This window comes from Gracilinanus agilis, chromosome 1 (genome assembly GCF_016433145.1).
Source record: "Gracilinanus agilis isolate LMUSP501 chromosome 1, AgileGrace, whole genome shotgun sequence".
Lineage (NCBI taxonomy): Eukaryota > Metazoa > Chordata > Mammalia > Didelphimorphia > Didelphidae > Gracilinanus > Gracilinanus agilis.
In genome coordinates this window covers 708,071,690-708,083,776 of record NC_058130.1, presented here as the reverse complement: position 1 = coordinate 708,083,776, position 12,087 = coordinate 708,071,690, and the positions used below count along the sequence as shown (strand labels likewise).

General features: G+C 45.4%; 1 protein-coding gene across 1 annotated transcript in view; it reads right to left on the bottom strand.

Annotated features, from left to right (window-relative positions):
• Positions 1-407: 407 nt before the first annotated feature.
• Positions 408-12,087, bottom strand: part of LOC123242243 (venom factor-like) — a 31,067-nt gene continuing 19,387 nt past the window's right edge. The window contains exons 29-41 of the mRNA XM_044669846.1: positions 10,184-10,350; positions 9,629-9,787; positions 7,081-7,140; positions 6,480-6,570; positions 6,222-6,264; positions 5,781-5,868; positions 4,841-4,927; positions 3,838-3,943; positions 2,879-2,968; positions 2,383-2,469; positions 2,128-2,211; positions 1,064-1,199; positions 408-793 (exon numbers count right to left, since the gene is read on the bottom strand). Coding sequence (XP_044525781.1) covers positions 661-793; positions 1,064-1,199; positions 2,128-2,211; positions 2,383-2,469; positions 2,879-2,968; positions 3,838-3,943; positions 4,841-4,927; positions 5,781-5,868; positions 6,222-6,264; positions 6,480-6,570; positions 7,081-7,140; positions 9,629-9,787; positions 10,184-10,350 — 1,331 coding nt within the window. The 3' untranslated portion in view covers positions 408-660. The remainder of the gene's footprint in view (positions 794-1,063; positions 1,200-2,127; positions 2,212-2,382; positions 2,470-2,878; positions 2,969-3,837; positions 3,944-4,840; positions 4,928-5,780; positions 5,869-6,221; positions 6,265-6,479; positions 6,571-7,080; positions 7,141-9,628; positions 9,788-10,183; positions 10,351-12,087) is intronic.

Below are 12,087 nucleotides of genomic sequence, written 5' to 3'. Positions count from 1 at the left end.
AGGAGGGACAAACCTGTCTGCTGAGCCTGGCTTGTATTTCTTTTCTTTCTATTTTAAACCCTTACCTTCCATCTTAGAATCAATACTAAATATCAGTTCCAAGGCAGAAGAGTGAGAAGGGCTTAGGCAATGGGGTTAAGTGACTTGCCCAGGGCCAGACAGCTAGGAAGTATCTGAGATCATATTTGAACCCAGGACCTCCTGTCTCCAGACCTGGTTCTCTAACCATTGTACTACCTATCTGCCCCCTGGGAGATATTTCATATCCTTTATTTAGGAGCTAGCCTACCCCAACTCTGTGAATGCTGATCCTGAAATACCTTAGCAGGATAGTCCCAAGACTAATGGTGCCTTCTGGCCAGAGTGATCCAGTTGCTAGGAAGGAATAAATAGTCCGACATTACTTATTAAATCTTCAAATTTTTATTGATGTTTTTTCTTTTCAAATATCATTGTCCAACTCAATGATTCTCCCATTTTCAAATAGAACAAATATTTAAAAAAAATGAAAACAACCAAGAAGAACGAATCATTATGATAGCCAGGTGTGAAATTGTATGCCGCATTCTGTGCCTGTAGTCTTCCCCATCTCTGCCGAGAGAGAGAGGAGGCATTCTTCACCCTCAGTCGACTCTTGGAGGGCACAGTTGGCCACACCAGCTAACTTTCACAGCCATGAACACGCAGATATTCTGAAAAGCTTTCTAGTTTTTTTCGGAATCCCAAAAATGCAACATCTGATATTTCTGGCCACTTGATGATGAAGGTATCCTTGCTTAAGGCATAGCTATAGCTGGTCAGACAAGAAAAAAAGGGCTTTAGGGGGCTGGAATGTTGCAGATTTGAGGTTTGAATAGCTGGCTAGATTGGTCTGATGGTTGGGACTCAGACCGTGGCCCCAAGAGTTCCCCTCCAAAAGCCCCTGCCCATAATGCCTGCGTAGTCTCATACCTGAGTCCCATCATTCTTCCAATAGGGGACCCTGAGATCAGGGCAGGACAGGATCTCTGCCATGGACTGGGGACTCTCCAACCCCAACAATGCCTAATGAGCAAGAACTTACTCGTCTTTGGTCTTCCAAAGGTCTGATGACTGGCCCATGATTAAATAAGTTTCATTGGCCTTCAGCTCAAGGGTATGGAAACACATTATGTGGGAGACAAATTTTTTGTCTTTGTTGAGAACTCCAGCATCTGTGCCTGTAGGGTAGAGAAATGAGGAAGGCTCCTGAGCTTTTATAGGGAACCTGGACCATGTCAGGATTCAGATCAGGCCAAGGGCTGAAGAAGCAGAACCTTCTTTGGAGAAGGAAGATTGCCCCTGGAAGAAGTGGGCTCAGAGGTTGAGGAAGGAGAATCTACCACCAGCTACCAGCTCTGTCAAGAATTTTGAGATTAGACACCCCACAGGCTGTGAAGTCTGTCGGAGGAGGAGGAGGAGGAGAAGGAGGAGGGAAAAGGTTGTCTCTTTCACAAAGATATACCCTCTCCCAAATTTGAGCTTTTTCACTGGCTGTCCCTCATGCTTGGAACTGTCTTCCTCCTTATCTCTGCCCCTTAGGATTCCTGGTTTCTTTCAAGACTCTGTTAAAGGGGACAGCTAGATGGCTCAGTGGATTGAGAGCCAAGCCTAAAGATGGGAGGTTGAGTGACTTGTCCAGGATCACACAGCTAGGAAGTGTCTGAGGCCAGATTTGAATCCAAGACCTCCCATCTCTAGGCCTGGCTCTTGATCCACTGAGCCACCCAGTTGTCCCCATCCCCTCCCCCAGTATTAATTCTAGAACTAAAGGTAAGAGTTTAAAGAATAAAATAAAATAAATGCTTGTTGACCTAAACTAAACTGAGGAGGTTGGACTAGATAATCTGTAAATTCCCTTCTAGATCAGCATTCCATAAGCCTAAAATGAAGAAGAGTTGATGGTGCTTTGGATATGGGTGACATGAAGACCAAGTCTCTTTGGGGAGGCTCATGGATATGATCCTTCTGCCTCTTGCAAATAAACAGTTCCCCCTTCCCAAGTAGGCCAGTCTCATCTCTGTTCCTGATCATGAACCCAGCATGTTCCCCTCTGAACCCTTCCTCTGCCCTCCCCAGACCTTGGCCACTAGACAGTCCTGAACTCACCACTTTTGATGACCTCCAGGATTTTCATAGTGTAGTAGACATAGGTGTCGACCTTCTCCAGCTCCTCCAGGTGGGCCTTATAGACTGATGAGAAAATGAGGCCATGTAGCTCTGGTGCTAGACCCTTGCCCAGCTCTTGGCCACCCTTATCCCTTATCCCTGGATTCCACCCAGCTCCAGCTTTCAAAGGTGCCCTTCTGTGAGGATATAAGAACTTTTGGGCCCACTTAAGCTACAGGAGAAGTCGATACTCACCAAAGTCAAGCCCTGGCTGACAAGCTTTGACCTGAAGTAATTCCTGGCTGATGCCATCATGGTTACTGGTTAGGGAGGGGCACTTTTCTGGGTACATTAAAGAAAACAGAGACACATAGAGGGAAGGACAGAGGGTCGGGCAGATGGATGAAAAGACAGATGGACAAGTAGAGTAATTGTGGATCTTCCTGTTCATGTTTGGCCCCCTAATGACTGTGCCATCCAGGTGCCTCCAAATTACTGGATTCTAGATGCCTTCCCAGCTCTATGATTTATAGGGTTGCACAGTGTTGGTTGGTCTGTTTCTGATCTTATGTATTCTGGCAATAAACTATTCCTCTGACTACAACTGTGCCTCCCACAAGTCACTAGAGGTCCCGACCATCCCATCTCATCAGTGATGCCTCCCAGGTTGACCAGGGACAGAACAGATCCTCCTGCCTACCCACCTCTACTCCATGCCCCTTGGCCCAGATGGTCCAGAGCCCCGGCTCACCTTCTGCACATCGGCACACGTCTTTGTGGCAGATCCTCCTCAGGAACACAGTGGCCCCTGGCACGTTGTAGAAGGCACTGCATCTCTCTGCTGCCATTCCATCATGGGTCAGTCAAGAAACAAGGGGCTTAAAGGTGAGGACCTTCCCTGGTCAGGGCTGCCTCCCCAGCAGGAAGAACGGGCCTCAAGGCACCATTCTTCACCTTTTCCACTATCAAGGTCCTCTACTGGCCTGAATTGAATTGAGTGGGTGGTCTTCCTCCCTCTCCCTTCTCCCACCTCTCCTCACTCCCACTGGAGGGGCAGAATGAGGAAGCAGGTCATTTTTGGTGTTCCACAACCCAAGCTCCTTGGGCTTCCTAGGCTAGCTTCTCAGTTTCCCACTCCGTACAGCGAGCATTCCTGGTCTTCCCATTCCAAAGGGGGCTTTGAATGACATGTTTGATTCCCATTCTGGGACCTGTTCCTCATGCCCCAAGGCTATAGACTGTGGCTCTGACCTGGGTTGCTTAGAGTTCTCAGATCCTATTCAAATACTCCTTGAAGGCCTGTGGAGTGTCTTGTGCTCCCTCTACTTGCCTCGGTCCCTTCCAGATGTTCCCTCTTTAGCTCTTCTTTGAATGCTTTCTTAGCATTCTAGGTCTGGTCTTGATTGTTCCATTTCCTTTTCCTTTGCCCTCTAGGTCTCAGGCATCAATCTTTTAATTTTTAATTTTAATTTTTTAAAACTCTTAATCTTCCATCTTAGAATTAATACTGGGTATTGGTTCTAAGGCAGAAGAGTGGTAAGGGTAGGCAATGGGGGTCAAGTGACTTGCCCAGGGTCACATAGCTGGGAAGTAGCTGAGGCCAGCTTTGAACCCAGGACCTCCCATCTCTAGGCTTGTCTCTCAATCCACTGAGGCACCCAGCTTCACTCTCTCAAGATATCAGTCTTACTCACTTCAGGTCCTACTCACCTGGCTCATAGTAGTTGATGATGGTGACAGGGGCAGCTTGCAAGAACTCTGTCTCAAGTTGTCGGTGAATACGGAAGCCAAGCACAGTGTCCACTTGGTGGGAGAGCTGGGGGAGGGGTCAGACATTCCCCATGGGGCGGTGTTGACCATGGGAGACAATGACCATAGAGGTCTCTGGTTGTAAGGAATCCTGGGTAGGTACATTGATTATAGAGATGCTAGCCAGGGAGGGCACTAACCTGGGAACACTAGACAAGGGGAGCTGTGGGAAAGGATTGGCTGGCCCAGAAATAGCAAATCATGAAGCAGTTTGGGAAGAGAACCTGCTTGGGAGGGATGGATTCCATCAATCTATGCCCTGGTGCTTTAGCTAGAGAAATCGCTGTTGCTCTCACATATTCTAATGTGCCAATGGGTACAGGCCAACAGAAAGGTCATATCCTTGTGTCCACTCTCCCGGGGAGCTAATGGCTGTGGGTTAGAGTGTGTCCACTCCCCATACACCAATGGGAGCCCAGGGAAGAGGAGTATCTGGGGTGTTGGTTCCTGAGTGCCTTCCCTTGGGGGTCACCCTGAATTTATATTGCTTGTGCATAATTTTAGCTTGAGGTCTCCCCAATTATACCATGAGCTTAGGAATTGTTTTTTTTTATTTTTTCTTTGTATTCCCAGCACTTAGCACATAATAGACATGTAATAAGTGTATTAATAAGTGTCAAGGATGCACTTAATAAATGCCAGCTGACTGATTTCATCTATTAATGGTTAGGAAACCAGAAGGAGCTCTGCGTTAGTGGGTATAAGTCTGAGAGGACCAGGGGCTAAGCATCAGTTTCCAGTAAGTGCTAATGAGTATAAGCCAGAGTCAGCCTTATATTTGGGCATCTTAATGACTGTGGTCCAGAGAACATTCTATTTTGGGGGTCAGCTCCCACCATGCCCTGGGATGAGAACGTCAAAGGGCATATATCTGTGTTTCACTTCCTAGGTGGCCTGGCCTCACCCTCTCCAGGTAGAGAATGACAGAGCTATTACTGGAGCTGGTTTTGGTCTCATACTGGAAGGCGTACATCTCAATGTTGTTTGTGAGCTGAAACAGAGGAATGGGGACATCAGGGACTTGTAAAAAGTTAAGGATTCAGGGACGTCGGGGACTAAGGTGACAGGGTCTATGGGATATCAGGACTCAAAGACTTGGGGATTTGGGGGTATCAGAAATGTGGAATATGGATGATTTGAGGACAATAGGGAATTTGGCATGATAGAGACACTGGAACACTGGATACTCAGGGAAATGAAGAATTCAGGACCTCTGAGTCATTAGGAACTTAGGGAGGCTGGAGACTCAGGGAGTAAGGAATGCAGAAGATACTGAGGGCATCAGGGACTTAGATGGGAACTCATAGACTTGGGGGACTCATGAATGTTGGGGTTCCAGGCAAGGTCCTTAGGTCCTGCAGGAGATGGCATCATTGAGGGCAAGTACGTATTCACTTAACAAGATCTGACTCCTCTTCCCAGACTGGGGAGAGTAGCTTTCCTAAACCCATTTGACAGATAAGAAATTTGAGGCCTCAGAGTGACCCCATTCTCTACAACTGAACAGAGATACCCTCGTTGGGGAAGTATTATTTTTCAGTGGGAATGAGTGTAGGGAATAGGAGCCAGGAGACTTAAAGTCTGGTCTCAGTCATGCCACCAAGTTGTTAAATAATGTTGGGTCCCTCTCTGGGCTTCAGTTTCTCTAGAATTGGATCTACACACTGCTTGGTTTATTGTTTCCCTCCTCAGCAGCTACTGGGAGGTACCAGGAGAAGAAAGCTTTAGAAAAAAAACCCTTCTGGAGGGTATAAAGAAATGATGGGGCCAATTTCTGATTAGTTACCATCTGTAGTTGTCATTCTAGATACAACCAAGGACCCCTTTTCCTTTCTCTGAATCACCTGCTGTAAGTCATCCTGGTCAGGATAGAAGCCGGTCAACAGCAATACCTCCAGGATGGTCATTGTGGCGTCTTGGGGCCCCATGTACCTGAAGGTAAAGTGCTACCTAGGTGGGGTTATGGGTTTGGGCAATGGGAGTGTCCAGGGAGTTGGAGCTTTGGTGTGAGAAAGGATTCCTGCCAAGTCTGAGGACTTGACACTATGGAACAACCAGCCACAGACAGGTCACAAGGCACCAAAGGGAAATTGGTATCCCCCTTACCTCCCCCCGAGTGGGATCTAAGAGTTGAGTCCAGCTTGTATAATCCCTCAGATTGAGAGGTACAGGGCCTCCGGGGCCAAGGTACTTGGGCACCAAGGTGGGACAGAAGAGATCATGCCTTTTTTGGAGAGACAGGAAACCTGAGTACTTGACAAAGCGAGATAGAGAGATGGGGGTACCTTGCTTCGATCCTCAGCTGATAGGTCTCCCCCTTACTTCTCTCTGTGGAGAACATCCATAAGAGAAAGCATGGAGATGAGCTGAGACCCCAGGGGTATTTGTGTGCTCACCCCTGGGAACCAGGAGGGGAGACCTTCCCCAGGACACTCCCCAGGAAAAGGTTGTGTGACTGCTTCCCCTCAGGGATGGGGCAGGAGAGGATATTAGGCTAATCCTCTTTCAGGAAGGCTCTGGTAGGGTTGGGGAATGGGGCTCACCATCAGAGACGGGATGCAGGGTTACATTCAGATGATGAGACTGGCAAGGGCTCTTTTGTCTCTCTGGGAGTTTGTTGTACATAGTCAGGATCTGGGCCAGTGAGAAGATGAGAGAGGGGAGAGGGAAGAATGAGGGGGTCAGGGCTTCCAGTTTGGGGTCAATCCTCCTACTGCATAAGGACTTTTTCTGGGGTGAGGAGGATGGGTTCTCCGATTTCCCATTACCAACCTTGCAGTGGAGATGTCCCCATGGAAAATGGCAGACCCCACCTCTGGCCCATATGCTGATTGGCAAGGAAAGGGAGCTCATGAGGGCAGGGGAAGACTGAAAACTGGTGGGGGGAAATGTCACAAGGGACTCAGGCATCTAAATGAATAGAACACTTCCTAGGGGCTAGCAAGGAGGTTGGTTTATCCTAGGGTTAAGAGTAGGGAACAGGGGTCTAAGAAGGATAGAGATTCCTGGGGGCTTAGGCCTGGAGGGATGAGATGGGGACCAGGATCATGAAGGTCTGAGAGAGACTCCAGGGGATCAAGAATACCCCAGCTTTTCCCATACAACATCTGACCTTGAACCCAGGGAGAGAAAGTTGAGACTCACCGAGAGAGTACCTTTCCCTGTACCGCTAGCTTTGATGATGAGGTCATCCTGGGCTGAGAACTGAGGGAAAATAACAGCAAGTCAGAGTTATGAGCAAACCTTAGAAACAAGCTAACCCAACTCCTTAATTTCACAGACTCCCAAATGGCAAGACACTTGTTTAAGGTCACTTCCTGCCATACTGCCCATCCATATTCCCTTTACTGTAAGAAAGATAGCTATGGGTAGACCATGATTTCCACCTTTCACTCACATTTTAAATGTTTCCCATCCATTAACACAACACCATTAAGAGAGAAGTAATGATAGCAGAATGATATAAAGGAAAAAGTACAATATTTGGAGTCTCAGGGTTTGAGTTCAAATCCAGCGCTGCCATTTCCTATTTCTGCACAGTAGGAATGGAACCTCCTTTTCCTTCCTCTGGCCCTTTGGAGGATGGCTACAAAGCCCAAGACCCATGTACCCAAGGCACTAAATGGAGAATTCCAAGTCGTTGGCCACCCAGGAGGTGAGCAGTTTGGGACTCCCTAGGAGAAAGGCAGAGTCTAGAGGATATGGGAACAAGGCTGAGCACAGACCAGAGTGAGAGAGCTATTGGTGACTGGGGACTGGTGATTGGATAAGTGATTGGTATAAAAGAGAGAATTGACCCCAAGAAGAAGATAAAACTACCAATTTCTTGAAGACCCAACCCCGAGAGAAGACATACAAATGCAGATCCCAGAGAGAAGGTGAGGGGCAAAGAAGAACCCAACAGGTCCCCGAGACCCATGGGAGCAATGCAAGAAATGAGGTCTTTATTAACAGAGGTTTCCATTTTTCAGAGACTGTGACCAAGATTTTGAGAGAGGGAAATGGGGCCAAGCAAGAAGGGCAACCCTACTGCTGACTGTACGATTGACTATGAAACCCTCTGTGCTTTTTGGAACCTTCAATAAATCTGCTCTATTTTCAGTGTTCTTATGAGTCTGATGTTGGCAGGGAAGCTGAGAACCCTTTGAAAGTCACAAGCCAAAGCAAGATGATTTCAGAAAGAGTTGGAAAGACCTCCATGAACTGATGCAGAGCAAAATAAGCAGAACCAGGAGAATATTGTACACAGTAAAAGCAATATTGTGGAATGATCAACTGTGATAGACCTAGTTACTCTCAGCAATGCAATAATCCAGGACAGTTCTGAGGGACTTAGGATAAAGAATGCTCTCCATCTCCAGAGAAAGAATTGCTGGAGTCAGATGGATGCAGATTGAAGCATATTATCTTTCACATCAGTGTTTTTATGGTTTATTTGGGGGTTTTAGTTACGTATGAGTGTGCTCTTACAAGAATGACCAATATGGGAGCGTGTTTTGCATGATAATAAAAATAAAAATTAAAAAAGTCACAAGCCAGATTTTGATGGTCTAGAAAAAGAAGCCATGATGATTATTATTAGAGACAAACTCCCAAGACTGAATCCAAGTCACTTGACCCCAATTGCCTATGCTTTATCATGCTTCTGTCTTGGAACTGATTCTTAGTATTGATTCTAAGACAAAAGGCAAGGGTTTTTGAAAAAATTGAATAGAGTTAGGGTCTGATATACAGTTAATATAGATGACCATGGGCAAATGATTTCAATCCTCTGGTCATCATTTTCTCCTCTTTAAAATGGAATGGTTGTGGGGTACATCTGGGGAGCTCAGAGGACTGAAAGCCAAGGTCCTGGGTTCAAATTTGACCTCAGATACTTCCTGGCTGTGTGACCCTGGGCAAGTCACTTAATTCCCATTGCCGAGCCCTTACCCCTCTTCTGCCTTCTTCTTACCTTCCACCTTAGAATCAATACTATGTATTGATTCTAAGGTGGAAGGTAAGGGTTTAAAAAAATGATAAAATGGGGTGGTTGGGCTAGATTAGAGGTCCATGGATAGATATCATGGGGTTCATGAACTTGGATGGGAAAATACATAACTGAATTTCAATATATTTAGTTTCCTCTGTAATACTATGCATTTAAAAACATTATTTTGAGGAGTCCATAGGCTTCACTAGACTATTAGAGTGGTCTAGGGCACAAAAGCAGTTTAAGAACCCCTAGATTAGATAATCTGTCTGGTTCTGACCTCATGGTACTGTGATTACTCCCATTTTACAGATGAGCTCAATGACTTGTCCAATGAGGTCCCAAATAGTAGAATTATGATAGCATATATTTATATAGCACTTTCTTATGAAGTGCCTTATTTATAGTATCTTATTTGCTTCTCATAACAATTATATGAGGTTCATAGCAGAGGTATTGCCCCCATTTTATAGATGAGGAAACTAAGCGTTAGAGATTAAGGGATAAAATCCACAGTCATACAGAGAGTATGTGTGAGAGGCAGGATTCAAACCCAGGTGCCTCCCAACTCCAAATCCAGCACTTTTCCCCTGCCCTATTTTTTTGCCCTGGAAAGGCAGCATTGGTTAGGTCAGAAGTCCAGGAATCTAGGCTGCAGAGAGGGGAGGGCCAGGCCATGAGGAAGCCCAAGCCTCACTGCCTCCTTGCTGCATTATATACCTTATGAGAGCGGAGCTGGTAGGCATTGGTCTGGTCAATATTCCACTCTACTGTGAATGCCCGCTTAGGGGAAGTGATCTGGACCCGGATGTCAGAGACACCACCAACAGGGATGATCTGGCGGTATTGGGTGAGGGCCTCAAGTGCCACAACTGTGGTCTGTGGAGGAAAGAGAGAGCTGATCATTTCCTGTGCCAACTGCCCTGTGGGTACACCTGGATGCTTTTGTGTTTTTTTTCTTATATTTAAAAAATATAAATTTTTTCTTATATTTAAAAAATATAAATTTTTTCCAGATTACATGTAAGTACAGTTTTTCATAATTGTTTTCTGACATTTTGTGATCCATGTTCTCTCCTTCCCTTTCTCCTCTTCCCTCTCCCCAAGATGGCAGGGAATATGTTATAAATTATATATGTGCCATTTTGGTACATGTAGGTTCTTTCCCCTTATCTTTGACCTCTTTGGGACACAGACCTAGGAGTGGTATTGCTGGGTCAAAGGGTATGCACAGTTTGGTGACCCTTTCGGCGTGATTCCAAATTGCCTTCCCACCTGGGTGCTTCGGAAGCCACCACCAAACTCCCGATGCTCAATGAGCCACTTGGTGATGGTGTGGACATCTTCAAGCCGACCAAGCTGCAGTTTCTGCAGGAGAGCATATGCCGTGGCCTCCACAGTATACAGTGACTTCTCTTTTTCTACTGTCCAATGGCTCTTATCTGTAGAAAGAGGCTTAACTGGTTATCCAGCCTGTGTGATCTTTGGGCCAGATCAAGAGTGAGGGAGTCTATAGCCTTGGGTGAGAGACTGGAATTCCACTTCTGATGCTTACTATCTGTGTGACCATGGGCAAGTCCTCTAATCTCTCTGGGGCTCAGTTTCCTCATCTGTAAAATGAGGGAATTGGTCTCAATAGACAATAACATCCCTTTCAGTTCAAAATTCCATCACTTTCTTGGACTTTAGATTCCTTTTCAATAAAATGAGGGGATTAGACTCATTGGTCTTTTCCAATTCTAAAATCTATGATTCTATTTTCCTATGATTTCTTTGAGCCTCAGTTTCCTCATCTATAAAATGTGAGAATTAGACTCAGTGAAATTTATGATTCTATGACTTTTCCTTATCAGTAATAAAGAGACCCTCTTGCCCTCTAAATCTTTTCCTGGGCTTCAGAAGTCATATAGAATCACAGAATCTGAGATTGAAAGAGTCCTCAGAGGTCATCAAGTACAACTATGCCTGAGTAGAATCTCCCCTAAAAAATCACTGAAAACTCTTTGTTTCAATTTTTTCATCCATAAAATGAGATTGGATTAGATTATCTATCTTACAGCTGTAAATCTAATGATCTCCAACAGGTGCTCATAGAACCTCTACCTGAAGAGTGATTGCCAACTCCCTAGTGATGGGGAGCATTTGGATCACCATTGATGAGAATCAGAGGATGTATTATCATGGGAATAATCTGTAGACCACTTGGACAGAAGGAAGAAATGGAAGATGACTTTGGGAAATAGTACAACAGTGATGAGGACCGTCTGCTGTCCAGTTATCTGCTGAACTCTCTGCCAAAAGAAAGCAGCTGATAAATTTGCCCATTCTTGGTCACTAAGTCGTAGGCCAGGGCAAAATCTTAATGAGAATTTCATCCTCCAAGAAACAGAGGGAGTAACCAAGGAAACTGCTACTGTAGCCTGGATTCTGACCACCACAGATTCTGACCACTGCTGAATAGAAAGAATAGGAACCTGACTGTGGCAGTGGTGGTACTACTCCATCAGAGAGTTCATGACAGAAGGAAGAAAGGAAAGCCAAGACATGTACCCTGGATTATTGGGAGAGTAGATTCCAAACGTTTCAGAGAAAGGACAGGCAGAACCCAGGAGAAATTGGCTCAAGAATTATACGAAGTTCTCAAGGATGAAATTCTCAAAATACAGATATAAGAAGGAAAAGGGAAAGCCACCTGAAGGGATCAGTACTATGCTAGCTTAGAGTATTACATTATCTTGGTAGAGGTATGTGATGGAGTGCATAGAATGCTGGGTCTGGAGTCAGGAAGCCTTGAGCTCAAACCTCACCTTAAAAACTTACGAGCTGTATGACTCTAGACAAGTCATTTAACTTCTATCTGACTCAGTTTCCTCACCTGTAAGACTAGGAGCATAATAGCACCTACCTGCCAGGGCTGTTGTGAGGATCAAATGAAATAATAATTATAAAATGCTTAGCATAGTGCCTGGCACATAGTAGGTGCTATGTAAATGTTAGCTATTATTATTATTATTATTGCCTCTGATTGTTGTGAGGATCAAATGAAATAAAATTTGCAAAAAGCACTCAGCAATGCATAGAGCCTGACACAGAGTAGGTTCTTGATAATCTCCTCCTTTTTTCCTTCCTTCCCTCCCTCTCTCCCTTTCTTCTTTCTTTCCTTCCTTCCTCTCTTCCTT